The sequence below is a fragment of the Brassica rapa genome, chromosome A02 (assembly GCF_000309985.2).
Source record: "Brassica rapa cultivar Chiifu-401-42 chromosome A02, CAAS_Brap_v3.01, whole genome shotgun sequence".
Lineage (NCBI taxonomy): Eukaryota > Viridiplantae > Streptophyta > Magnoliopsida > Brassicales > Brassicaceae > Brassica > Brassica rapa.
The window spans coordinates 2,029,508-2,054,549 of NC_024796.2; the positions used below are offsets into that span (position 1 = coordinate 2,029,508).

Genomic DNA, 25,042 nt, shown 5'->3' on the forward strand with positions numbered 1-25,042 from the left:
ACCAATTTGTTAGTTATTCGGATTGACTCACATTCCTTCCAGATGCACAGAAATGCATTGCTAATATGTGTGTATATATTTATATAATTTTAGATTCATAATTTGTAATTATCGAAAATAATTTTGGTATATGATACAAACTTACAAATTATACAAACTATCAAGATTTTTGGATGCAACTCGTCAAGATTGGTTATCTCGATATACACAAGAATGTAGTACATATATATATTTAGTATCAGAAGCTGTTTGTGTGATTAGCCTATAGCTTATATAAAGCTCTTAAAACATTAATCCCCACATGTTTTTACATTTACCAGATTTTGGGGTCAAATCTCAAACCAAAAGAAATAAAAAAGTCCGTAGGCTTATTGTATTCTTTTTCATCATCTTTTTTTCCTCTTCTGTTCATTTACCTAATAGCAACAATAATAATAGTAATTACAAAGAGGGGGTTTTAATAGGGCTTCTTTTTTTTTTTTTTATGTTTGTTGAGCTCCCACTTCGATTGAGCTCCACAAGCTTTTTTCCCTAACCCAGCAATCTTTCTTTCCTCTCTCATCATCTTGACCGTAAAAACCAACCCAAAAGAAAAAGCAAAAGAAGAAAAATAGTGGCAATCCCTCACCAATTGGCTCTTTGAACCAAGACCAGGTGATGACGCATCAGCAGCTTCGGTCTAAAATATCTTTACATCAAACTTTCACTTGTGTTCCCTCTGTTGCTTATGTTTAGTCCCTGTAGCCGCTTCAGACTTCTCATCAGTTGTGTAAACGATGGCCTTAAATGCGGTTCCCTACACAAAAATAAATAACTCGACGTCTTAACTTAGTCCCAGAGACACCGACCCATGGATTCATACACATACTAGATTTTTTAAGGATTTTTATAGAAAAGAAATGAGACTTACATTTGCCAACAATCACGGATTATCTGTGCAACGGTTGGATCAATATCATCTGGGATTTCAAGGCGTCGATTCTGGAATCCCACAGCTCCAACGACTTGCATCGGGTTTAAACCTTTCCAAGGGATGCGTGAAGTAGCTAGTTCCCACAATATAACACCAAAGCTGTACACGTCACATCTGCGCATGCAAGCACAAACCAATCAAATACTTTTATACTAAAATGTATAAGATTCTCATAGCTTTGAAAATTCCACTCACTTCTCATTTGCTGGTTCATTCCTCAACACTTCCGGAGCCATCCACTCGGGCTGCACAGCAATAAGCAGAACATTTTATCAAGCAAGTTACTATGACTCAGAGAAATAAGGAATGGTTCTATTTGAGTTATAACTGACCGTTCCTGCAGTTGATTTTGAGGACAAATAAGTGTGGTGTTTCATGCGCGACAATCCAAAATCACAAACCTTGACGACCCAGTTTTTATCAACAAGAAGGTTTGGAGATTTTAAATCTCTATGTACTACAGTTGGGTGGCTGGTGTGTAAATAGTTCATACCCTTTGCCTGCAATACAATCAGATAGAGAACCAAGTGTCAGATGATTTATGCTAGATAGCAGTAACTTTCTAGAGTCTTCTGTTCAACCAATGAAACTCATGCATACCACATCAAGTGCCATCCGCATTCGTCTCTTCTCATCAAGCTGATGATTTGGTCGATGGAGTAATCTATACAAACTCCCCCTGCATAGTAACATCACGGTTAGAAAAGGATAATTTCATGGATAAAAGAGAGCTAGCCATCAAACTAGTAGACCGAGTGATCAGTTCACGAATTGTAATAGAAGAGCATGAGGATCAACCTGGGTAGGAACTCTGTCAGGATGGAGAAATTTGGCGGCCGAGTTACTGCTCCCATGAAAAGAACAACGTTTGGATGCCGCAATCTCAACATTATTTCAATCTATCAGAACAAAATAAAAAACATTCATAGTATGATTAAGCAGAATGCAAGTAATTCGACAGAATTAGATTTATCTATGAATAAATGTTTTGGAGTTACTTCAGATTTGAACTGTGTCAATGCATCACCAGAGAAATCTTGATCCAAGAACTTCTTAACAGCCACTTCCTGAAATAAAATAAAAACACAATTAGTCCAAAAATCCCATGTATAAGACAGCATTCTCCTTCACTGGAAGGAAATGGGCGAGAGGGTTTTAGAAACCGCAGACTAAGCATAATTTTCAAGAATCAGTGAACTGATACTCCAAAACATAACTTACAGTTCCATTCCACTCTGCACGGTAAACTTCTCCATATGAACCTGCAACAAATACACCACAGAGAAGGAGCACATTTTAGTATATAATAAAGTTTCCAGCTGCTAGGGAAATCTACTATTTGACAGACCAAACCTTACCAATACCAATCCGCTCGCCAATCTGAAGATCTTCCCACATAATTTCCCATTTTGCAGCCTCACCGAGAAATGGATTGATTCCTTGGTCATGTCTATCACAAACAGAGGGCTCCCCATCAGCAGTGCTCTCCATCTTTTCCGGTGAAGAAACTTTACCCGTATTATCCACATCAAAGTTTCTCTCCATAAAAAAATCTACCTCCCCTGGTTGCTGGTAAGTCTCAGCTGTTGGGAATGAGAGAGGTTCACAATTTCGTTGTCATTGTACAGTTGCTTAAAGGCACTAACCGTACTGCTAACAAAATATTATCCCTTACCTGAGGTACAAACAGCTGGTAGTTGCAACGCTGTGGGGCTCCTTTCAGATTCTCTAATTTGTTCAGCTAATTGATATCCAACCTATTCAGTGCGGATGAAAATAAATAAAGACTTCAGAAACAGATCAAGTGGCAGGTGGGAAAGAATTAAAAGAAACTTGTGCTCATTTAGTGAAAAAGGATATGTATCCTAAGATTACCTTTTCTGGGTAGCATGGAACAGCAGAACTGCTACTTTCTTGCCGAAATTCTTGAAGCAAACTCTTCCCTTTCAAGTTCTGTGGATTGACATCCATAAACAAATCTGGGGGAGGTGATGCACCACTTTCTAACAAGACAGCATGTAATTTCTGCGCGAATTCGGGGTTCTTTGCTGCACTTATGACATATTTCGAGACATTCTTAACTTTCACTTTCTGCGCACTTGTCGGTTTCCCAGAAAATGGTGGCAAGTTTTCACCAGATATCTGCTGTGTTTGCATTAGCTTTCCGAAGTCATGCTCAAACCTCTCCGTTTGATGTTTCTCAACAGCGAATCTGTCACTGTTTTCTTCATGGTTTCCAGTGAATAAGTTTGCCACCATACCAGAAGGTCTAGAATCTGTTTCTTCGAGAACTGAAAATGCAGGCGTTTCAGTTTCTTTCTCAAGAACAGGGCAAGAATGTTGCAACAGATCATCAGGAAACACTCTTGTATCGGTGCAAGCAACTGGAAGAAAGCTGCTTGGAACCTCGGCAGGAATTAGAGCACCAGGAGCACCCATTAAATCAATAATGTATTCACTGCAAGTAAAGAATGAATTAGGACTCTGCAAAAGTCACTACCATCACATACAAAATGAGCCCAATATCAGGAATCTAGAATATGAGCAGAAGGCAGCTGATTAGAGTAGCAAAAGAATACCTTTTGTCATCTAGTTTAATCAAATTAACAGCCCCATCATCAGTTCCAGTGTAATAGCTGCCTTTTACCAGCATACACGGGAGATTAATCCTATCAGCAAGCACCTAGAAAAAAAAAGGAACTATTTAGATTCACCATACATCTTCTAGCAACGATCAAAAAGAGAGCTCATTGATGGAACCCTCAAAACAGAGTAACCAAGAGGTCCACGACCAAAACTAGAAACAAGTAAAACGTGTTGTTAACTCAACGCAAACCTTGAAAAGCAGAGCCCTGTGACGTGCAAGACCAAAATTAACTCGTCCAAGTGGAATAACAGTAGTGCTCAAAGAACTCCTCAGCTCATAGCTTCGATGCATCCACTTCCTCAACGCTTCATCAGCATTTTCCACGCGGCCACCCATCTGCTCCACAACTATATTTGCAATTTTCTGAGTTAAAACACTCGACACCTGACCGCGAGCAAACTCTGGACACTCCAAAGACAAAGCGTATGCTCTTCTCTCCAGCTCTTGCAGCTCAGGATCAATCAACCGATTAACCAAAATGACCTCGTAATCAACATTGTCCGAAATCGAAATCGCTTGAAGATCCACGAGAAGCGGCATCTTCCCCTGTGAAAGAGAATTGGATGTGATCCCATACACGTCGTAGAAACCATCCCTGACTTTCTGATCATAGTTAATAACCTTATGTCCCTACAATAAAAAAGGAAACATCAGCATGATAAGCCTAAGATTCCGAATGACAAACAACTGCGGTGCGTTCGTAATAGTAACAAAAACATATAGATATATAGAAATAGTTTGTTACTATTATTAAGTGCGGTGCGGGCAGTTAAAAACATTCGGAGCCTAAGTATCTCAATTCCTCTAAACTACTGAGAATTGAATGATCAGATTCCCTAAACCCCCAAACTCCAATTTATTACCTAAATCCAATATTCTAAAAATAGCTAGGTGGTGGTTAGGCGTATTATAGAGGATTATTATTGTTTATGCCGGCGCCTAAGCCATTTTTTTGAACGCCTAAACCGATTTTTTAAAATAGTTTCGCTCATATCCGATTTGCTGACTAGGCAGAAGCTTTAGAACACTGCCTAAATCCAACTTCCTCTACACCAATGATAATCAAATGATCTCTAAACCCTAAACTAGTCAAATCTACAGTCTATACCCAATATCGTAGCGATAGAAAGTCAACGGCCGAATCCGCGTCGGTGACGGGAGCCGAAACGCCGAGGCTAATCCTCTTGGCGGCGTCGAGCTGAGCCGTATCTGCATTCTCTCTCGGATCAGGATCAGACACGCTGATCGCCATAGCTAGCTGGACCTGGTACTCCTCCTCCATCAGATTGAAATCCACACCGTCCCCCGCCGCCAGATCACGCCCCGGCGGCTCGAACGGTTCCAATCTCGGCATTGTCGATGAGGCGTTGCCGAAGCCTGACGAAGAAGAGACGGAGGAAGTGGAGGCGGGGCTAGGGCTAGAGCTCGGAACAGGGCTGGGATCGATGATCGTCGTCGGTCTAGTGGAATCGTCTAGCCGGTGATGGTCGCCGAATCCGCCGCTGCTGCTGCTTCCGATGTGGAGCTTACGGAGAAGATGCTTCATCTTCGACATCGAATCGTCAACGACGGAGTGATCTGTTGTTTATTTCTCTTTCTCTCTCTAGGAACCTCCGGTTTATCTCTCTAGAGATGAACCTTCCTTTCGCTTAGTTTTTTTTTTCTCGGAAAATAAAATAACTGAACGTCCAATGAAAAAACGAAGAAAAATAAATACTTCCACAGATAAATAATAAAATAAATGGATAAATACTAGAGGTTAACGTGCGCCGACATCTTCGAAAGTAAGTAGGATTCGATTAAAAATGCGCACTCTTATTCGGCAAGCCATCTCCACTTGGTTAGAATAGCTTTGACCATTTTTACAACAAGTCCAAACTATGTAAGACTGGTATCAATAAGATTTTTAATGTCATTTCAGACCTCTTTTCTGTTTATAATTTCTGATTTTCCAACTTTTTTTTGTTGCTAAAAACAGAACAAAAAAAAGTCACTGTTGTAATCAGTAACTTATGTGTATGTGTATTCTGCAGTTAAATTGTATACAGGCTATCATGTCTTCTTTGGATACCAATTTCTTTATTTGACTAAATCTGATTTCAGAAATTTAGTTTGTTAAATATACTATTTAGTCCTCTATATATGTAAGATGATATTTAATTTTTATTTATTGTAACTTTATTTTCATGTCATGATTTCGCGATTAAATGATGATTTCTAATCAAAGCCATAGACTTCCATGTATATGTTGATTAAAAAAAAAGACTTCCATGTATTCAGTCCAATTTTCTTTCCCTGATCCAAAAAAAACTTTATCTTTTTCCTTTTAAGTTTTAGTTCAATAGCTATAGTCTTAGCTTATATCTAATCAAAGATAGCATTTTCAGTATTGATCCTGAATAATTCATCTAAGACAATAACAAAATGTCAGATTTTATAGAATCATAGACCTTCGGAAAAAATCAAATGGTCTTCGAATGTCAGCATGTGTGATCTTAGTAAAATTAAGGTTGTCAAAAATTAACAAAACTAATTAAGTTAATTCCTGTCAGATACAGTATGGATATCTGCTGATATGAGCGGTAATAATTAAACCGGTGGTATGTAAAACGTAAACTTAATGGAACAAACGGGGAAAATATGCTGAAAATTTTGGCTAACCTAAACCTTGAACTATGTGTTATGTTTGATTATTTATAAATTTTATTGAAGATCTATGAGTTCTGATACCTCCTAAGTGAAGATGAAACAACACTATATAACTAAGAATCACATTGGAGTGAGGTTAATGTATATGTTAGCCAGAAGCTGTGCATAGAACAAGTGTACAAGAGGATAGAACAAGTGTACAAAAAGTTTAAGGCCCATTGATATTTAGAAGAAAAACTACATATAAGGCCCAAACATTTTATTTCTTACTATGCCCAGAAACTCAAGTCTTATGCTAGTCCTAAAGCCCACTCGATGGAAGGGTAAGATAATGGATGGACATTAAGTGTATATTAAGTAAGTATATGCTAATCTTGGGAATTGAGAACTCGAAATTAAGGATTAACATCATTGAAATCATAGCAGCATTACCGATGAGGCAGTGAAGTAAGTACTTATTGACTTGGGATTTACTCTCTCTGAACAAAATGACTTATTCTAATTATATCAACCTTCGGATCCATAATCTAGTATTTATTACAATATCTGCACTCATTTAATTTTACCTTTTTTTAAACCTGCACTAACTTTAAATTCAAACTCATTCAATTGCGTGCACTCCTTTTTTATAAGAAAAAAAGTGAACTGCTACCACTAACCTGTCGGTGGATTACTATTTTACAATTTTTCTTTAATTTTAAAATTTTATTACACTATAATGTTACTCTTCTACCCATCATTCCTCATTTAATTATTTTCTCAATAATATATCATAACAATTATTCATATTTTACTGGAAACTTCTTTATTGAAAAACTGTATTTACTTTGGGGCAACTTTTTATGGAATAATACATTATTAATTATTTCTTACCGCCCAATAAAGATTTCACAGACTTGGCATGGAAGTCATGAACATTCACAACAACCTAAGAAAAAAAAACTGAAAACCAAAAAGCAATAAAAAAAAAGAATTCTATAATTAATGAATATCACATTTAAAGCTATTAAGATTCCATAAAAAACACTGTGTTGTCCCTCTCTCTACCTTGTCTGCTGCTCAGATCTGTCTAGGGAGAGAAAGAATCTGAGAAGAAGAAGAAGATGACTGACCGAGTCTTCCCAGCTTCCAAGCCACCAACCGCCACTAACGGAGTTCCACCAGCACCTCCTCCGGCTCCCACTGCCGTTAACGGTAACGGAACAGCAAACGGCACAGCTAACCAAAAGCCTCAAGTCTACATTCCGGCTAACCGGCCAGTTTACCGTCCGCAGCCTTACAGCCGCCGCCACCACCACCAATCACGGCCAAGCTGCCGGCGAGTTTGCTGCTGCTGCTGTTTCTGGTCGATACTCATCTTCCTCCTCCTCGCTCTCATGGCCGCGATCGCCGCCACCGCCGTGTACGTGATCTACCGCCCCCGTCCTCCGTCGTTCTCCGTCCCGTCGCTTCGTATCAGCCGCGTTAACCTCACCACCGCGTCGGACACCTCCGTCTCCCACCTCTCTTCCTTCTTCAACTTCACTCTCCTCTCGGAGAATCCCAACGGCCACCTCACCTTCTCCTACGAGCCCTTCGCCGTCACCGTCAAGTCCGCGAAGTCCGGCGAGACGGTCGCGAACGGGACGGTTCCGGCGTTCTTTAGCGATAACAAGAACAAGACGACGTTTCGGGGCGTGATCGCGACGTCCGCGCCGGCGCGTGAGCTGGATCCGGAAGAAGCTCGGCGTTTGAAGTCGGATCTGGCGCGTGCGCGCGTGGGGTTTGAGATTGAGATGAGGGCGAAGGTGAAACTGCGAATGGGGAAGGTGAAGAGTGAAGGAGTGGAGATCAGAGTGACGTGTCAAGGGTTCGAAGGGACAGTACCTAAAGGTAAAACTCCGACCGTAGCAACCTCGAAGAGGACTAAGTGTAAGTCTGATCTTAGCGTCAAGGTCTGGAAATGGAGTTTTTAAATTTTCACAATTGGATATTTTTATTTTTGGTTTCTTCTGGATTTTGTATTACTTTTGGATATATCCAAAAGGAGATTTGTTTCTCAGTTTTTAGTTACGAATTTGCAGAGAAGAGTCAGTGAGAATTCACAGCTTCTAAACCTTTCTTGGATGTTTTTGTTTTGGGAGTTTCTTATTTAAAATTATAAATGTAATATAAGGAATTTGAGTACTAAAAACCTGGAGATGGCAGTGATTGCATTAGTTGAAAACAACTAAATACTGAGCATTGAAGTAAAGATCATAATATGCTAACATTGACAGAACCTTAAAATGCAAAAAGAAAGTGACAATATTGAAGAACCACAGTTGAAGAGATGTGTTAAATGTAAGACGTTGAACCATCTGATCTCACATATCAATGATATCATCGCCATCTAAAGAGAACGTGCATGGTCTCTCTTTTTGTTTTGGGTTCTATGATGTAATCATACACAAGAAAAATAATATTTCACCATATTAATTGAAGGTAGGGATATATTTTCAGTGAATAAACTATTTGAACTAGCAGTTGCATGTTATATTCAATGTAGACTCTATTCATAAATGGTATGTAGTTTAATATATTCAAATGTTATTTCATAACATCAACATGTGCATTGTAGTTTAACTTTACAGAAAAAAAATATTTAATTTGTTATATATATAATTGTCAGGAAATACTTAAATTTTATACTTTCAAAAAAAGCCCGCGAACAAAGAAACTGATAGATGTTCGAAACCAGGCCAACACATGTCCGAAAGCTTTACGCTCGTGTTCTCTGTTGGTTACTGACATCTCGCGGGGCAGCGAAGAACCAGCTTCAACTTTGCTACACAAAAGTATCGTTTAGGCTTCATCATATACGAGTATCATCATCAATCTATGGCGGAGAAGCTTGAGCCGGCGAAGGTTTTGTACTGTGGAGTTTGCTCTGTACCTGCGATTACTGCGAGTTCGGTCCTGATTTCGGCAGATGTAAGCCATGGCTCATTGAAAAAGCTCCAGATCTCTATCCTGACCTACTCAAAGGTACACGCCCAAACATGTGTTTAAATGGCTGGAAGCATGTGTATGTAAACATACACATTTGCAAGTATACATAAGGCTGTGAAGATGTGCTTAGTACACGTACGTTAGTGCTATTGCACATTGCTATTTAGACCAACTATATATTAGTTGCTTAAATGGCTGGAAGCATGTGTAGTGTTTCCCTTTCACTGGGGGAATCTACAATCGAGCTGTTAAACGTGATAGAGATCTAGAGTCACTGATTGGTGTTGATGCTTAACATGGAAATAATTCAGCATTTAAAAATAAAAATTTAATCATGGGATTCTCCATTATGTAGGAGGGACATCCAAGAAGGAGGCAGTGAAACGGCTTCATGGGGGGAAACTAAAAAAGAAAGTAAATGTAACTTTCCTCCTCCTGCACACATTTGAATGGACTTACTTATCAATGTTTTGCCTTTTCAATCTTCTTTCATACAAACCTGTTTGTTCTTGAATAGGAGAGGCAAGAAGTTATTATTGAAAAGGTTGTCCGTAACAAGCGAAAGTGTATCACCAATATTGTGAAAGGACTAGAACTCTTTGGTGAGTTATTTGCTTCTTTAGTAGTGTGACATCTTAGTTATTCCTCTTACTGGCTGAAACAAACCTCATTGCTTAAAATTTGTTCATCAGGGATAAAACTCAGTGACGCTTCTAAAAAGCTCGGGAAGAAGTTTGCTACTGGAGCATCAGTTGTCAAGGTATGTAGAATATGGATTACATATCAAAATATAAAGTATAGGGTATGTACTTAGATATATTAGTGATGCTGAGCTCTGGTCCAGCTTGTGACGAATGGGAACAAATATGATCAGAATGACTTATGTTTATTTTCTTTTCTTCTTGTTATGACTAGTTTTTCTATTAAAAAATTTGCGTTTCAGGGACCAACTGAAAAGGAGCAAATAGATGTTCAAGGCGATATATAATCTATGATATCGTTGAATTCATTACAAGACACTTGGTCTGATGTAGCATATCTATCCTTCTTTGTTAGCTTTTCTCTGCATATTTTAAAACCTTTTTCAAAGTCCTTCCTAAAGACTATTGACTGTTACATTGCCTATATCCAGGTACCTGGAAGATCTATTTTCTTCATTTTCTTCATCGAAGATGGTAAGAAGGTTCAGGCCGGTTGATGATGATCACCTCTAGCCTGTTTTTTTTTTGGGCATGGTAGGTTCATGTAGATTTGCTGGTTTACGAATCTTCCCATGTGTTTGGAGGAGATCACATCTCTACAATAACTTTAAAACATAACTTATAGTTGGATCATGGTACTATTTTCTCCTAACATCTCTGTTTCTGGTGGCTCTTTAATATTTTTAAAATGTGCCTTGAAATGGGTAATGCTTTCTTGATTCTTACACTTGAAATGATGAATGGTTTCATACACTAAGCTGATCATCAATTCTTAAGAAATATTTTTAAATAATAACAAATAATATATAAACTATATTTTAATGACTTGATCAACTTAAAATTATATAAATATTTATTTTTTTATCAGTTCGAGTATGATACATATTTCTAAAATTTTAAAATTAAAATATTTATGAATTTTATATGGTTTATAGTTTAATTTAAACAATATTATTCTTTATAAGTTATTTTGTGATAAAAAAAATTCAGAGATTTTCTAACTTAGTGGCATGCTTTAACGAAAGTTTAGAACCTAATAATGTAACCAGAAACTAAGCCAGTCGATATTATTAGCTACATAAGTTAACGTAGTCAGAAAGTAATCTTAATAATAATTTTTGTTTTAAATTAAGGAGATGTATACCAGAAAAGTAATTAATTTAGAACCTAATAATGTAACCAGAAACTAAGCCAGACGATATTATTAGCTGCAGTAACGATGAAACAGAGAAAATAGAAAATATTGGTTTAAATTAAGCAAAATACCAGAAGAGTAGTTGAGTTTTACAACTTAATAATGTCAGAACAAGGTAAATAAGTCGTTTCCGAACATAGCTGTTTTTTATTTTTGTTTTTAGACAGAAACGTTGTTATAAATACAAGACAATTATTCCTTTTTGTAAATCACATTCACCAACCGGTGAGACATTGACTGATCTCTTGAATATTTTTTCCTTTTAATTTCTAAAAGGAAAAAATGAGTTCTCAAGTCTCATGGTGGGTTTTTGGGATGATGAGTGTTGTGTTGATTCTCAACTTGGAGTTTAGCGTTGTGGAAGGAGGGGCCTCTGAGGAGACTAAGGTATGTAATGTGTCACAATTCTGATAATAATGGAAACATAAAATCTATCGTGTGTAGGAATGATTAATATGCATTGCATATATATATAGATCCACATAGTGTACCTGGGTGAAAGAGAGCATAATGACCCGGAGCTTGTAACGGCCTCGCATCTCCGCATGCTAGAATCATTACTTGGAAGGTACCAAAAAAGCCCATATATATATTTAGACGTGCAACAAAACGTTGTTGAAAATAAAATCAACTAACGGGTTTTGTGGAAATATGCATGGTTGCAGCCAAAAAGATGCAAATGAGTTCATGGTTCATAGTTATCGACATGGTTTCTCAGGCTTTGCCGCCCATCTTACGGATTCTCAAGCGAAAAAGATCTCAGGTGCGCACTTAAAAAAATGCATATCATACAAACACACATTTTAAATTTTAACTATAGTTTACGGATTTGAGTTTCTCATAAATATGTTTAGAGCATCCGGATGTAGTTCAAGTGACACCCAATACTTTCTACGAGCCTCAAACAACAAGGGCATTTGAGTACTTGGGGCTTTCTCAAAGCTCACCTAAAGGACTTCTTCATGATGCCAATATGGGTGAGGATGTCATCATCGGTATCTTGGACTCAGGTAAGTTTGCATAGAGAAGTGTATAATATTTTTTTTGGCACGACCTATATTTATATATATGTGTATATGCTGTCTGCAGGCGTGTGGCCAGAGTCGCCGTCATTTAGTGACAAAGGGTTAGGGCCGATCCCGAAACGATGGAAAGGAACGTGTGTGGACGGTGCAAAATTCGACTCGAAGAAGCATTGCAACAAGAAGCTGATAGGAGCAAGGTATTACATGGACAGCCTCTTCAAAAACAACCGAACGGACAGCGGAATAGCAGACACCGAGTACATGTCAGCAAGGGAAGTCTTCGCTCACGGGTCCCACGTCGCCTCCACAGCAGCAGGAGCCTTCGTCCCAGATGTGAGTGACAACGGGCTTGGAGTGGGCACAGCGAGAGGCGGGGCACCTAAAGCACGTATCGCCATGTACAAAGTGTGTTGGCAAACGCAAGATGGCTCATGCGCGTCCGCAGACATACTAAAGGCCATGGACGATGCCATAGCCGACGGGGTCGACGTGATATCAATTTCTTTGGGAAGTGCGATCCCTATATCCCGTGAAATCGACATCAGTAATGTGTTCTCGTATGGAGCTTTCCACGCTGTCTCCAAGGGAATCACCGTGCTCATGGCAGGGGGCAACTTCGGACCAGATGCTTACTCCGTCCAGAACATAGCTCCATGGATTATAACAGTGGCTGCCACCAGTCTTGACCGGTGGTATCCCAAACCTTTGACACTAGGAAACAACGTGACATTATTGGTAAACAAAAAAAAAAAAAAAAAACAAAACAAAACTAGCCAAGTTTTACATGTAACAGTATCCTAATGTGTTACTAAATATGTAGGCACGTACACCATCCGTGGACCCTGAACTCCAAGCAGAACTCATATACGTAGACAGCTCAAAGGAGATGACCAGTGAAGCAGCAGGAAAAATTGTGCTAGGATTTACAACTGCTGAAAATGGAGAGTCTGCAACTGATTTTCTAAACAAACAAATGGAAGTTCAGGCGGCTGGTGTAATCCTTGCCGGTAGAAGAAGTGATAAGATGATAGTTTCCGAAGGTCTGATTAACCTCAACATCGACTATCAGCAAGGGACTACAATTTTGAACTACATAAAATCCACCAAGTATTATTTTATTTATTTATTTATACCACTGGTTAATTAAGTTGATCACTTTTGCTAGTTGTTTAAAGTCTCACTTGTGATTATAGTAAGCCGACCATAACAGTGAGTCCTTCAATCGCACTCACTGGACCACTTGTAGCTACTAAAGTTGCTGAATTCTCCGGCAGAGGGCCCAATTCTGTATCTCCATATGTTCTCAAGGTAATAACTTGGTTAGTCTTTCTATATAATATATAGTTTAACAACATTCTCTTTTTTTTTTGCACTGAACACCAAACGTTATGTATATAGCCCGATATCGCAGCACCTGGTGTATCCATAGTGGCAGCTTGTACCCCAGAAAAAATAAACTACGAGAACGGGTACACGGCTATGTCTGGTACTTCAATGGCAGCACCTGCCGTTGCCGGTGTGGTTGCTCTACTCAAAGCTGTGCATCCTGATTGGTCTCCTGCCATGCTTAAATCAGCCATCATCACTACAGGTAAAAATTATATTCATATGATTTTAAATCGGTACATCAACCATAATATAATAAATCTCTATACTATATGTCCTTATCCTACCATAAAATAAATTTATTCTTTTGCATATCAGATAAATATTTAAATACTTATTTAGTGATCTAATCAATTGACTCCTTACTTGGTTAAGCTTCATCAACGGATCCCTATGGAGAACCTATCTACTCAGAGGGATTATCACGGAAACTAGCTGACCCTTTTGACTTCGGGGGAGGACTGGTGAACCCAGAGAAAGCAGCAAACCCTGGTCTTGTCTATGATGCAGACGTACAAGACTACATTCGTTTTCTATGTGCTTCTAGTTATGACGAGATGTCCATCACCAAAATATCAAAGCAAACAGTCAAATGTCCGAGTCCAAGGCCATCTATGCTCGATCTCAATTTGCCGTCTATCACCATTCCGTTCCTCAAGGAAGATGTGACTCTCACTAGAACCGTCACCAACGTTGGACCCGTCGACTCTGTATATAAACTCATCGTTCAGCCTCCTATGGGTGTCAAAATCTCCGTCACGCCCCAAACATTGGTCTTTAACTCCGGAGTTAAGAAACTCAGCTACCAAGTCACTGTCTCCACAACTCACAAAGCAAATTCTATTTACTTTTTTGGGAGTTTGACTTGGACGGACGGTATTCACAACGTCGTCATCCCATTATCTATCAGGACACAGATGGTGAAGTACTTTGACCAATAAGTTTACACTATTTCCATTATCATATTGTAACTCAATGATTTTCAATGTACTTCAACCATTGTGTTTACATTTCTTTCTAAGGCCTTGCAAGTAAGTGCAGACCTCATAATATCAAAGTTTAAAACTTGTCTATGATGCAGATGAATTTAATACTTCAAAGTTCAATATACAACCAACGTCATCATATTCCTATCATTTGATATATCTATATTAATTATCTACTAAAAGTTTGTTGATGACATGATGTCAAGAAAATAGAAATAGAAAATGTAAAAAATGCTCTTGCTTTAACGAATGCCCACAAGGCCATCTGACGTTTTTGCCATCATTAGTATTCATGGAGGATCATTTAAAGGTAAAATGTAGATAATCAATTTCACAAGTAAACCTTAAGGTAAAAACTGTAAAAATCTGCTACAATAGTTTGTTGTCTAAATGTGAAAGAACTGAAGAGAGATTCATTACCAACAAATCCCTTCTGTGAGTAGATGTTTTCTCCCACTCAAGCTGCTTTAATAAACAAGTGCATGTTTCTTGTTGTAATGTCCATTCTGCTTCCATGCACTGTCCAAACCATCTTGGAATAACACCAGCGAGCGGTCTATTAAGACTCAGAACCATCAAATCTGGAATCAATAGCTAGATCAAGAAACCGTTCTGAAACCTAGCAATCTAAAAAAGAGAAAAGGTGGAGTGTAGCATCTTCCTCCTTATCCTTTTCAGCTGTATTCCTGCGGAGATGGTTGTGACGGCGAAGGGGTCTAGCATGTTTACCAAGTACAACAATGAATGCCAACAAACCAAATGCCCCCAGAACTGTCTTTAAACCCATTCCCATTTTCCTGTGAATCCAAATGACAAGAGAAGAGGCAAAATAAAAAAAACTCCATAAGTCAAAATCATAATGTGCCGTTCTCTCTGTTATGTGGTATAAACTATAGCATACCTGGGAGGTCTTCTTTGGCTTTCATGTATGACTAGTTCATCATCAACGTCATCATCTATTTCAGTTAGTTGTTCATTTGGGACTTCAGGGACTTCTCTGTAAGCAAGAGTTAGTCCTGTCTCAAGAATGGCGACTTTATCTCCAAAATCCACAGAAACTTCCACTTCATCCCCTGTTTCTAACACGAAATCTTCATTTGAAAAGTGCCCTTGCCAGATGTGTTTTTCACGGTACATACGAATGAGATCTGTTGCTGGATTGCGGCTCCACACATCTACCTTGGTTTGATTCTTCAATGTGATCTTTGGAATGTATGCAGACATCACATCATCTTGTTGACTCACGTATGTTGTCCACACGGTAAACCCGACCAGAACAGAATTCAAAGTTGGTTCAGGGACAGTAAAAGAGATTGAGCGTGTCCCATTCTTGAAATTGACCCAGTCTGGAATGGTCGACCCCGGGACAAAAACTCCCCCATTGGCACCAACAGCCCATCCCTGTAACACAAATACCATCAATATAAATCACAGCCAAGGACACATCCCTCCTAGTCTCCATAACTAAGTGAAAAAGTGCAAGGTTGCTACTTTGATATCAAGAATCTGGAATCAGTTTAATATCGGAAAAGAGACTTAGAGAAAAACCTGCATGATTCTTTCTCTGTCAGAATAAGGTACATTGTTGCACATTTCCATGTGGATGACTCCAACCGTTTTCAGTTCCTCCAGCCCTGGGGTCTCAACGAGATTGTAACAATTTGTGAGGTGCAGTGATTGCAACACAGAGCATTCTTTTAAGTCTGGAGTTCTTTCCAACACAGTACAGTTTCTCGCGTATAAAGACCTCAACTTCTTTGGTAAACTAAACATGGATCGAAGTTCTGAGCAATTATCCAATTTAAGAATCTGTAGACTTGGAAGACCAGCAAAATCGGTTTGCAAGTTACGAAAGTTGTTGCCTTGAAGGTCAAGTTCCTCAAGGGAAGACAAACTCCCAAGATTTACAGGAACCAACTCATCCGATAGATTGCAGTAACCTAAACGCAAAGTCCTTAAGCAGATTAAACCGTTTAATGAGAGCGGGCTTAACAGAGCCACTTGAGAGCTTTCATCAGAGTTGGTGTACTGTCTGTCCTTCCATAACTCCTTGCAGCCATGAAGAGATAACTCTTTCAGTTGATCACTCGAGGAAGGGATTTGCGTTATAGCAGTATAATCAGCTTTGAGAATTGTCAAGGACTCTAGTTCACCTAAAGCATCATCCAATCTCTCAAGTTGCGAGCATCCGGAGAGAATGAGGGTTTCTAGCAACTTCAACGTATAGAGTTCCAACGGGAGTTCACCAAGCTTGATGCAACCACTCAGATTTAATAGAATCAGGCTTCCTTGAAGAACCTTTATGGACTCGTGAACTTTAGCCAATCTTTGACAGTTTATCAAGAAGAGCTTCTCAAGGTTTGGGAGATAAGAGAAGTCTGGAGTCTCTGTAAGCTGGATAGAGTGACTGAGGTCTAGGTACTTTAACTCCTTAAGGGAATCATGAGGCTTCACCAAAAAAAACGAACAAAACTCAAATAATCAAACCTCGACAACGAAGGATAAACTTTCTAATTTCATAGTAACCTTAAAATTATAATAATATACTTTTACCTTTTGATCCCAAAGCCGTTTAAGGTTGCTGTTCTGCATGTCCATGACAACTAAACTTCTCAAATGTAAGTTTATGGGGATAGATTCCTCAGGAAACCCAAGCCAACAAAGCCATCGTAAACCTTTTGGAAAGTTTTCATAGCTTCCGTTGAGTACTACATGACTGAGCTGTAACAGTCTCAGCCTACGTAGATTTGAAAACGCTTTAACCTCCAAGTTCTCAACAGCCGTAACTTCAGCCTTCAAGCTGAGTCCTTCAATTGCATGATTTGGATGATTTGCATCTGTTCCCTGATATAGAACAAACAATTTCATTAGTTAAATGTTATTCCAAGTCTCCCTTATAAGTTTTGGTTGAGACGGAGAATGCATAGAACTTTTGTTCCTTACGGAGTAATTTTCCAATACATCTATAACATGAACCCGGTCCCACAATCTACTCCATTTCACACGGTTCTTCACATGTTTCTTGGATGTTCCTTGGACAATATATCTTCCCATGTCTCGTAGTAAGTCATGCATCATCAGCCTGTTATCATGGATCGTAATGAGACACCTCTCCTTTAACACCTTGAGTCCTGCGACAGGCTCTAATTCGCATCCATCCAAGATGCAATCTACATAGTCTTTATCCATCCCAATGAAGAAGCAAGAAATATCCAAGAATATGTCTTTCTGTAATGCGTTTAGCGCATCAAAGCTGATCTGAAGCTTTGCTTGAATGTTATCATCCGGTATTCTTTTCAACGCTTTCAACGTGCTTTTCCACTCCGAAACGCTTCTTTTGTAGAGAAAAGCACCCAAGACTTCCATAGCCAAGGGTAGTCCTCCACAGTATTCAACCAATCTTTTCGGGAACTGGAGAAACTCTTCAGGAGGTTCACTGCTTCTAAAGGCATGCCAGCTTACAAGATCAAGAGCTTCATCAGCGTTAAGTTCCTTGGGCGTCAAGCTGCTCTAACAGATGCTTGTTCCTGGTTGTAATGATTATCCTGCTTCCTGGACCAAAACAGCTCAAATATATTCCGACAGAATGAAGCTGAACTATGTCTTCAACATCATCAATTACAACAAGTACCCTTTTGTTGCGAAATCTTTGTTTCACCGCATGATCCATGTTGTTGAACGCAGCTTCATCCTTTCTTAAGATATCCGAAAGAAGCTTCTTCTGAAGATGAAGCTTCCCATCAGGTCTCTTGAAGTAATCTCTAAAGTTTTCTAGGAAACTTCTTCCTTCAAAACGATGTGAGAACTCGTTAAATGCAGCCTTGGCTAAGGTTGTTTACCAATCCCAGCCATTCCCCAGATTCCAATAATCTGAACATCATCCAAACCAAAGCACATTAGCTCTTTGATACGACCTACACGTGGTCTAATACCAACGGCATATGTTGGTAAATGCAAGTATGAACTAGGCAACACTCGGAGAATGTCTCTAGTCAATTGGTCGACCAATTCTGCATCATTATCCCCTGCACAATCCACATCATTGCTGGTTAAATATGGAGATAAGAAATCCATTTAGTGCCTAAATAGGCAACAAAAATTTCAGATATAAGCGACAAAACGAACCGACCAACCATTACTACTGTGATACCCTTTCAAATTTGCAATACTGGTCAAAGCTTTCCTCCACTGCTTCAACTTGCTCTCTCGATGACGGCTACGGTGTTTATGAAAGGATTCACCAAATGGTCCACTTTGTCTGCGTACATGCGACGGCTCAATTTTGTAGAAAACTGGGAAAACCAGGTGTCCGGGGTTGTTTTTCAAGCGCCGCATCATGTGCACGAGCTCATCAAGGCACCACGATGATGAAGCATAGCTCTCGGATAAAACAACAAGGTGAATTTTGGAGTTTTCAATGGCCTTCCTCAGCTCCGGGGATATGCTTTCTCCTTTTTCTAGTTCTTCATCGTCCTTGAACGTGTATATACCAGATGTCACTAGACTCTGGTAGAGATGGCTTAAGAAACCGTTGCGCACATCTGGTCCACGGAAACTTAAGAACACATCGTAGCTCCATCGCTCCCGAGTTTGTCCACTGGAATCACCCATACCTGACCCAAAAAAATTGGGGATATTGAGTGAGAGATACTCGAGACACACATAGTATATCCAATTCTACAAAGACATGAACGGGAAAACGAATCTGAAAACATCGTTTACTTACTTGCTTTGAACCTCTTCTTCTTGGCAAGTTAGTACTCTCAGACCGCAGAACCTGACACAGACAGATCTAACAATCAAAACCAGAGGAAGTTTGAAACAAAACGGATCGGTTGAGAACATTCAGATTAGCAGGTGCATCTAAAACTAGCGTCTACTTCCGTTGACTTTGAGAAGTCACAAGTGTAAATCTCAGGTTCTAATAGTTGTGCTGTGCAAATGCATCGCAACGCGTGTGTACTTGGTAGGATAACCATGGTTCCTAATATTTTTAGTTACTATATTCTTCATCTCATTTTTATTTTATTTGTAAATAAAAATAAGTATTCATATCATTCATACTAAAATAAAAAATTTAAAAGTATATACTATAAAAAAAAAAAAGTCAAGAGTATAACATATGACTTTTGGTTAAAACCAATAGATGTTTGTATTTGTATGATCATGCGAACAAGTAGAGCTTAATATTTTTATGACCATCAAGTTAATATTTTAATGATCTAACGCGGGTTCTTCTGTCGAAATATGCAAGAATAAATTAAATTCAAACACTCAGTGCAGACACGATCAAAGAGAAGCAATGAATCTCTGAAAAGGCTGTAAAGGTGAAACAGAGATACATAAATTTCAGGATTCACAGAATGACATCTCAGAGAGAATCAAAGGAGCATAGAAACTGCAAAGAAGAGATAATTTTTTCACAAAATTCTCAGAGAAAAAAAAAAAAAGGAAGAGACAACAAGGCATGAAGGAGTTTACCTGGAATCATTAGAATAGCTGAGAAGAGGAAGGAGAGAAGCTCTATTACACAAAAGAAAACGGATTATTTTCAGAAAGTTAGAAAAAAAAATAGGTAGTGGTAGATTCAGCTGACGGAAAATGGACTCAGAGTCGTTAGATTACGAAGAACATTTGATTCTCTTCTACTCTTTTCAGAAACAAACGCAGTAGAATCAGATCAAAGCTGAGAAGATCCGTGTGATCAATCATCTGCGGATACAGAAAAGTTTACAGTTACAGTAATGTAAAATGGCTTAAGTGAGAAAGGACTGTGACAAAGAATTTTTCACATTGCGATCGAGATGTTCTCGTTCAGAAGCTCTTGCAATTGGAAAACGATTTAGCGATTCATCTTCGGCGGAGACGGACTCGACTTGAATTTCGCCGGACGGAATCGCTGTGGACTGCAAAGATTCGCCGGAGTTCCAACTGCATCTCGGGATGTGTTTCTGAATCGAGATCGGAGAAAGGAAAAGGCAGAAAGGTTACGAGAGCACATAGGTAGTCTCGAGGTGCCATGGAGATCACCGGAAAAGCTGAAAAACCCCGTCGAAGTTTTGCTTGGATTGTTCAGTGAAAGAAAGCGAAACTGTGTATGGGAGATTGTAGGTTTATTGGGCCTAAATCATTTATTCTGTGGCCCAAATATGAAACCAATATATTGATTTAGTAATTGGGCTACTTCCCTCTACAGCCCAATAACAAAGAAAGGGAAATTGTGTACAACTCTTGTTCGTGGTTTTACATTTGCAAAATAGGCAATTAAAGCCTACACTAATACGATGACTCACTCAAACCGGAAGCTTATGGGTTGTCATTTAGAAAGAAAAATGGAGCATGTTATAAATGCTGATTTTGTTAGTATAGAAACTTTCAAGGCTCAATGGAGTGGAACATCGGTACAGAGAGGACAATCAATTTTAGGTAAGCCATGTTGGGAACATCACCTTTCAATTGTCTTTACAAATAAATTCAGATATTAAAAGTTTAATGTCTTTTTCTATGTAAAGTCATCATCCAAAAATACTTTATCTTGTTCCAAGTTCAATAATGAAAAAAATGGGATTACTAGGAATGAATTAGTAACGATTAGCCTTCTAGGTGCATGCATTTGTGTGCTTGCAGTAATATTATATATATACACCGGTCAATGAAAACGAAGACACCTAATATATTCTATATAAATCATGGTAGATATATTAGTTTTGTTTAAAGAATGACAAATATTCTACAAACTCTTGGTAAGGAATAAAACTCATCATCAACAACAACAACAAAGGGTTTGAAAACTAAACTCAGAACTTCCCCACACACACACACACACACACAAATAACAATATAGGAAACTTTATATTTTTGCATGTATGTAAAACAACAACAAAACATGTTGTAACTAGAATTTGAAAACCAACAACAAAACATGTTAACTAATGAAAAATGGATAATAAAATACTAGGTTAAGACCCGCGCCTTGCGCGGGATAAACATTATATATATAAATTATTTTATATATTATATGTTTATAACATATTATGAAATAATAAATATATATTGAATAATGAAGAAGTCATTATCTACTACTTATATAATTAAATTGGTACGAACATATAAATAAATTTTATAAATCAAAAAATATTTTTTCTATTTGAAATGATATATAATTAAATTTAAATGATAGTAACATATATGGGGTATATTTTAATATTAATATTTATTAGATGATGCTTTTTGCTCATATTTTTTTATCATTTGTATATGTTATAGCAAAAAGTCTAAATTAGTGATAACAAAATTTTCACTGTGGAATTAATGGTGTAAGTAATTTATAGTATTTTAAAAAATTAAGTTGTCAATATTTTCAATTTTTTTATCAAAAAATGTTCAAAGTAAATTTCAAAATTAAGATATTTATGTATTTTTATATGGCATATAGTTTAATTTAAAATGATACATATATTTATATATCTTTTATTTTTGATACTTATTAAATGAGACTTTCAACTTATATTATTTTTTAATTATTTGTATCATGTCATAATAAAAGTTTTAAATCATAGATCACAAAATTTGAATGTGAAACTTTAACAGTTTTAGTAATTTATACTCGTTTTAAAAAATTAAAAATATAATATATAAATAAGTTTTTTTTAATTTTTATTATATGGTTACTATGATTGTTTAATTTATTTTAATAGCTTAAAATTAAACAAATATAATTATAATACACACTTATGTTATCAAATCTTTATTATTCAAAATCATTAATTGTCATATATACTTTAGCAACATTAGGCAATTCCGTTATTTTATTTAAGGAAATAATGAAGCATATTAATAATGTATTTATTGTGGTTTAATAAAAAGTTTATTATATATTTAGATGGACCAACATATTTCTCTAAGGATTCTAAGAATCATTCTAGTGATGACACGTGGCTGCAAAAAAATGTTGCAATGCTTCTCAAATAATATATAGGGGATAAGCATGTGGCTTTATAAAAAAATACAAAAAAGGCTTTAGGCGACAGATTGGCGTTGGACGAAGGTAGTAGGCTCATGTGGGCTTCTTCTGTTCGCCATATCTACGCACGTCATAACTATTTTTTAAATTTTAATTTTAAACACAATTATTTTAAAAGAAAAAAAAAACAATTTAAATACACAGGAGGCTCTTTACCGATTCTTCGTTATATGATTAGAGTTTTTGTTTTGTTTCGTTTCAGTGATATTGTTTGTATCCGTATATAAAAATATCGTCACACACAACAAAAGGTTTCACCTTTGCCACTTTTATCCATTAATGGAGGACGACAAGCAGAGAAGTAGATTCAGAAAAATCTGTGTCTTTTGCGGAAGCCACTCTGGTCACAGAGAAGTTTTCAGTGACGCTGCCATCGAACTCGGCAATGAACTCGTCTGCTCCCTTCTCTTCTCTTTACGATTAAAAAAAACATAAACTTTTTCGAAATATCAAAGAAAGAACTCAACTTTTCCTTACAAAAACAGAGCTTTTACTCTGTTTTTGAATATCTAAAGACCAACTTTTTAAGTTCACTTGCTCGTTCAATATGGGTTTCAGACAAATGGGTTTGTAGTTTTGTTTATGTTATGTCTATATTGAGATTTTGAGGTGTAAACAATAGAGTTTTCTTCTGTTTTCTGAATGTGTTAAGGTGAAGAGGAAGATAGACTTGGTTTATGGAGGAGGAAGTGTTGGGTTGATGGGTCTTATCTCCAGGAGAGTTTATGAAGGTGGCTTCCATGTTCTCGGGTTAGTTCTCTTACAATCTCCTTTCATTTCTAAACTTCTCTATGGGTTTCTGATTGGATTCTATGTACTTGCAGCATCATTCCCAAGGCTCTGATGCCAATTGAGGTATGTATCTTCCAGGAAGTAGCAAACTTGGCCTGAGTTTTGAAGTTTATCTACTGATGAATGTGTTCATATGAATTAAGTTGAGGACTAAGAGTGATGTATAATAGTTTTAAGTTAAATTTGAGGTTTTCATGGTTTGCCTTTTACCATATCTTATGAGTAGATATCTGGTGAGACTGTTGGAGATGTAAGAGTGGTTGCAGACATGCACGAACGCAAAGCTGCAATGGCGCAAGAAGCTGAGGCCTTCATCGCCCTCCCTGGTTAGAAAAAAAAAAGCCTTTGCATAAAGAACCAAAACAACTTTTTAATGCTAATTTTTTTTTGTTTTGTTTCAGGAGGTTATGGGACTATGGAGGAGCTGCTGGAGATGATAACATGGTCACAACTTGGTATCCACAAGAAAACGGTACTCTTTCAACGTTTCCTTTGCTCTCTCAAGAAGTAGTAGACGGTACTTAATACTATGTTGATTCGTTTGGGATTTGTTTTCTTGCAGGTTGGTCTATTGAATGTTGATGGGTACTATAACAGTTTGCTTGCTTTGTTTGACACTGGCGTTGAAGAAGGTTTTATCAAACCAGGTGCGCGTAACATTGTGGTTTCTGCCCCAACAGCCAAAGAGCTTATGGAGAAGATGGAGGTACATTCACCTTCTTCTTTGTTCTGTGATTCCACCAGTTTTGTTTCTAAGACTTTGTGTTCATATTCTTGACAGGAATACACTCCTTCACACAAGCACGTCGCGGCACACGAAAGCTGGAAAGTTGAAGAGCTTGGAGCTTACCCTGGACAACAAAGCAAGCCTCAATAAAAAAACATTAGTATTGGCTAGCTAATGCTACTTCCATTTCAAGTTTAGACTGCAGAATCCAACAATGTGTGTATAAGAAAACTCAAAATCTTGTTGCAAATTTGAAACAGCACATTGGGTCCCTAATATGAAAGTGTTGCTGATTATGTTTCAGCTAAGTTTGGTTGTTTTTTTTTGGGATGTTCTGTATAAAGAAGTCTCAACCTTTTTTTTATTGTTTGTTTGTTATGTTAATTTTGGTTTCCCTAAAGAAAGAAAGAAGGAATCTTTATGATTGTGGGTGATGCAGAAAAGTTCCTCAAGTTGTCGTATCATAGTGAATGTCCATTAGAATAGGAGTGTGTGGTCCCTTTTGTTTGTTTCATTCGATGGCTTACAAAAAATGTGAATGATGTGTGTCATTGATGATGGGTTTCTTCCTTTTGCTATGTAGTGCCTTTTGTGGTGGGGAATGATTTGGATATGTGTGTGTTGGATCATTTTGATTAAGCCATTGGCTATTTTTAAAGGTGATCATGATGACCTTCATGGTAATAAAAACATTACTATTTTTTAATTCACTTTTTTTTTGAATCACAATAAAAACATTTCTATAGAACGTGTTTTTAGTTAGTAATTTAAAGGATTAAAAAAGATTTGGTCAAAGATTGATGTATTCTTTAACACTTTTTTAAGTATTAAGATCCCTTTAAAATGAGTGCAACAAAACTATTTGTGTCTGCTTACCACCAACCAGGAAGCCTTTTCTAAGATATTAACAAAAGAAGAAGATAGAAACAAAACCAGCTAGACAAGTATACATCAATTAGCAAGAAAAC

General features: G+C 37.6%; 6 protein-coding genes across 6 annotated transcripts; 4 read left to right on the forward strand and 2 right to left on the reverse strand.

The window, feature by feature from the left end:
• Window positions 1-257: 257 nt before the first annotated feature.
• Window positions 258-5,311, reverse strand: LOC103850798 (probable serine/threonine-protein kinase SIS8). The gene is made up of 14 exons (XM_009127585.3): window positions 4,729-5,311; window positions 3,810-4,250; window positions 3,553-3,656; window positions 2,849-3,431; window positions 2,649-2,730; window positions 2,332-2,556; window positions 2,195-2,235; window positions 1,972-2,040; window positions 1,772-1,872; window positions 1,574-1,652; window positions 1,306-1,473; window positions 1,169-1,218; window positions 911-1,087; window positions 258-796 (listed from the first exon to the last, which is right to left on the reverse strand). The coding sequence occupies exons 1-14, from the start codon at window positions 5,173-5,175 to the stop codon at window positions 691-693; spliced, it is 2,673 nt and encodes an 890-aa protein (XP_009125833.2). The 5' UTR covers window positions 5,176-5,311; the 3' UTR covers window positions 258-690.
• A 690-nt stretch (window positions 5,312-6,001) lies between these two features.
• LOC103850799 (NDR1/HIN1-like protein 6) lies at window positions 6,002-8,467 on the forward strand. Its single transcript, XM_009127586.3, has one exon. It carries the CDS (start codon window positions 7,373-7,375, stop codon window positions 8,222-8,224), a length of 852 nt encoding a protein of 283 aa, XP_009125834.1. The 5' UTR covers window positions 6,002-7,372; the 3' UTR covers window positions 8,225-8,467.
• Window positions 8,468-9,128: 661 nt separating this feature from the next.
• Window positions 9,129-10,227, forward strand: LOC103850800 (translation machinery-associated protein 22). Its single transcript, XM_033284002.1, has 4 exons — window positions 9,129-9,275; window positions 9,757-9,841; window positions 9,932-9,999; window positions 10,183-10,227. Exons 1-4 carry the CDS (start codon window positions 9,129-9,131, stop codon window positions 10,225-10,227), a joined length of 345 nt encoding a protein of 114 aa, XP_033139893.1.
• Window positions 10,228-10,947: 720 nt separating this feature from the next.
• On the forward strand, window positions 10,948-14,639 carry LOC103850801 (subtilisin-like protease SBT3.11). Its single transcript, XM_009127588.3, has 9 exons — window positions 10,948-11,522; window positions 11,612-11,703; window positions 11,801-11,898; window positions 11,990-12,145; window positions 12,225-12,895; window positions 12,981-13,267; window positions 13,354-13,468; window positions 13,559-13,751; window positions 13,922-14,639. The coding sequence occupies exons 1-9, from the start codon at window positions 11,418-11,420 to the stop codon at window positions 14,485-14,487; spliced, it is 2,283 nt and encodes a 760-aa protein (XP_009125836.1). The 5' UTR covers window positions 10,948-11,417; the 3' UTR covers window positions 14,488-14,639.
• Window positions 14,640-14,815: 176 nt separating this feature from the next.
• LOC103850802 (TMV resistance protein N) lies at window positions 14,816-21,462 on the reverse strand. Its single transcript, XM_018656865.2, is given in 12 exon segments — window positions 14,816-15,329; window positions 15,434-15,933; window positions 16,081-16,980; window positions 17,086-17,376; window positions 17,476-18,034; window positions 18,036-18,369; window positions 18,372-18,557; window positions 18,666-19,145; window positions 19,259-19,309; window positions 20,014-20,055; window positions 20,158-20,244; window positions 20,325-21,462. Coding segments are annotated over 8 exon segments (3,426 nt in total). The 5' UTR covers window positions 19,144-19,145; window positions 19,259-19,309; window positions 20,014-20,055; window positions 20,158-20,244; window positions 20,325-21,462; the 3' UTR covers window positions 14,816-15,151.
• A 1,060-nt stretch (window positions 21,463-22,522) lies between these two features.
• LOC103850803 (cytokinin riboside 5'-monophosphate phosphoribohydrolase LOG8) lies at window positions 22,523-24,393 on the forward strand. The gene is made up of 7 exons (XM_009127590.3): window positions 22,523-22,948; window positions 23,208-23,305; window positions 23,380-23,410; window positions 23,574-23,673; window positions 23,749-23,819; window positions 23,910-24,053; window positions 24,129-24,393. Exons 1-7 carry the CDS (start codon window positions 22,835-22,837, stop codon window positions 24,222-24,224), a joined length of 654 nt encoding a protein of 217 aa, XP_009125838.1. The 5' UTR covers window positions 22,523-22,834; the 3' UTR covers window positions 24,225-24,393.
• Window positions 24,394-25,042: the final 649 nt, after the last annotated feature.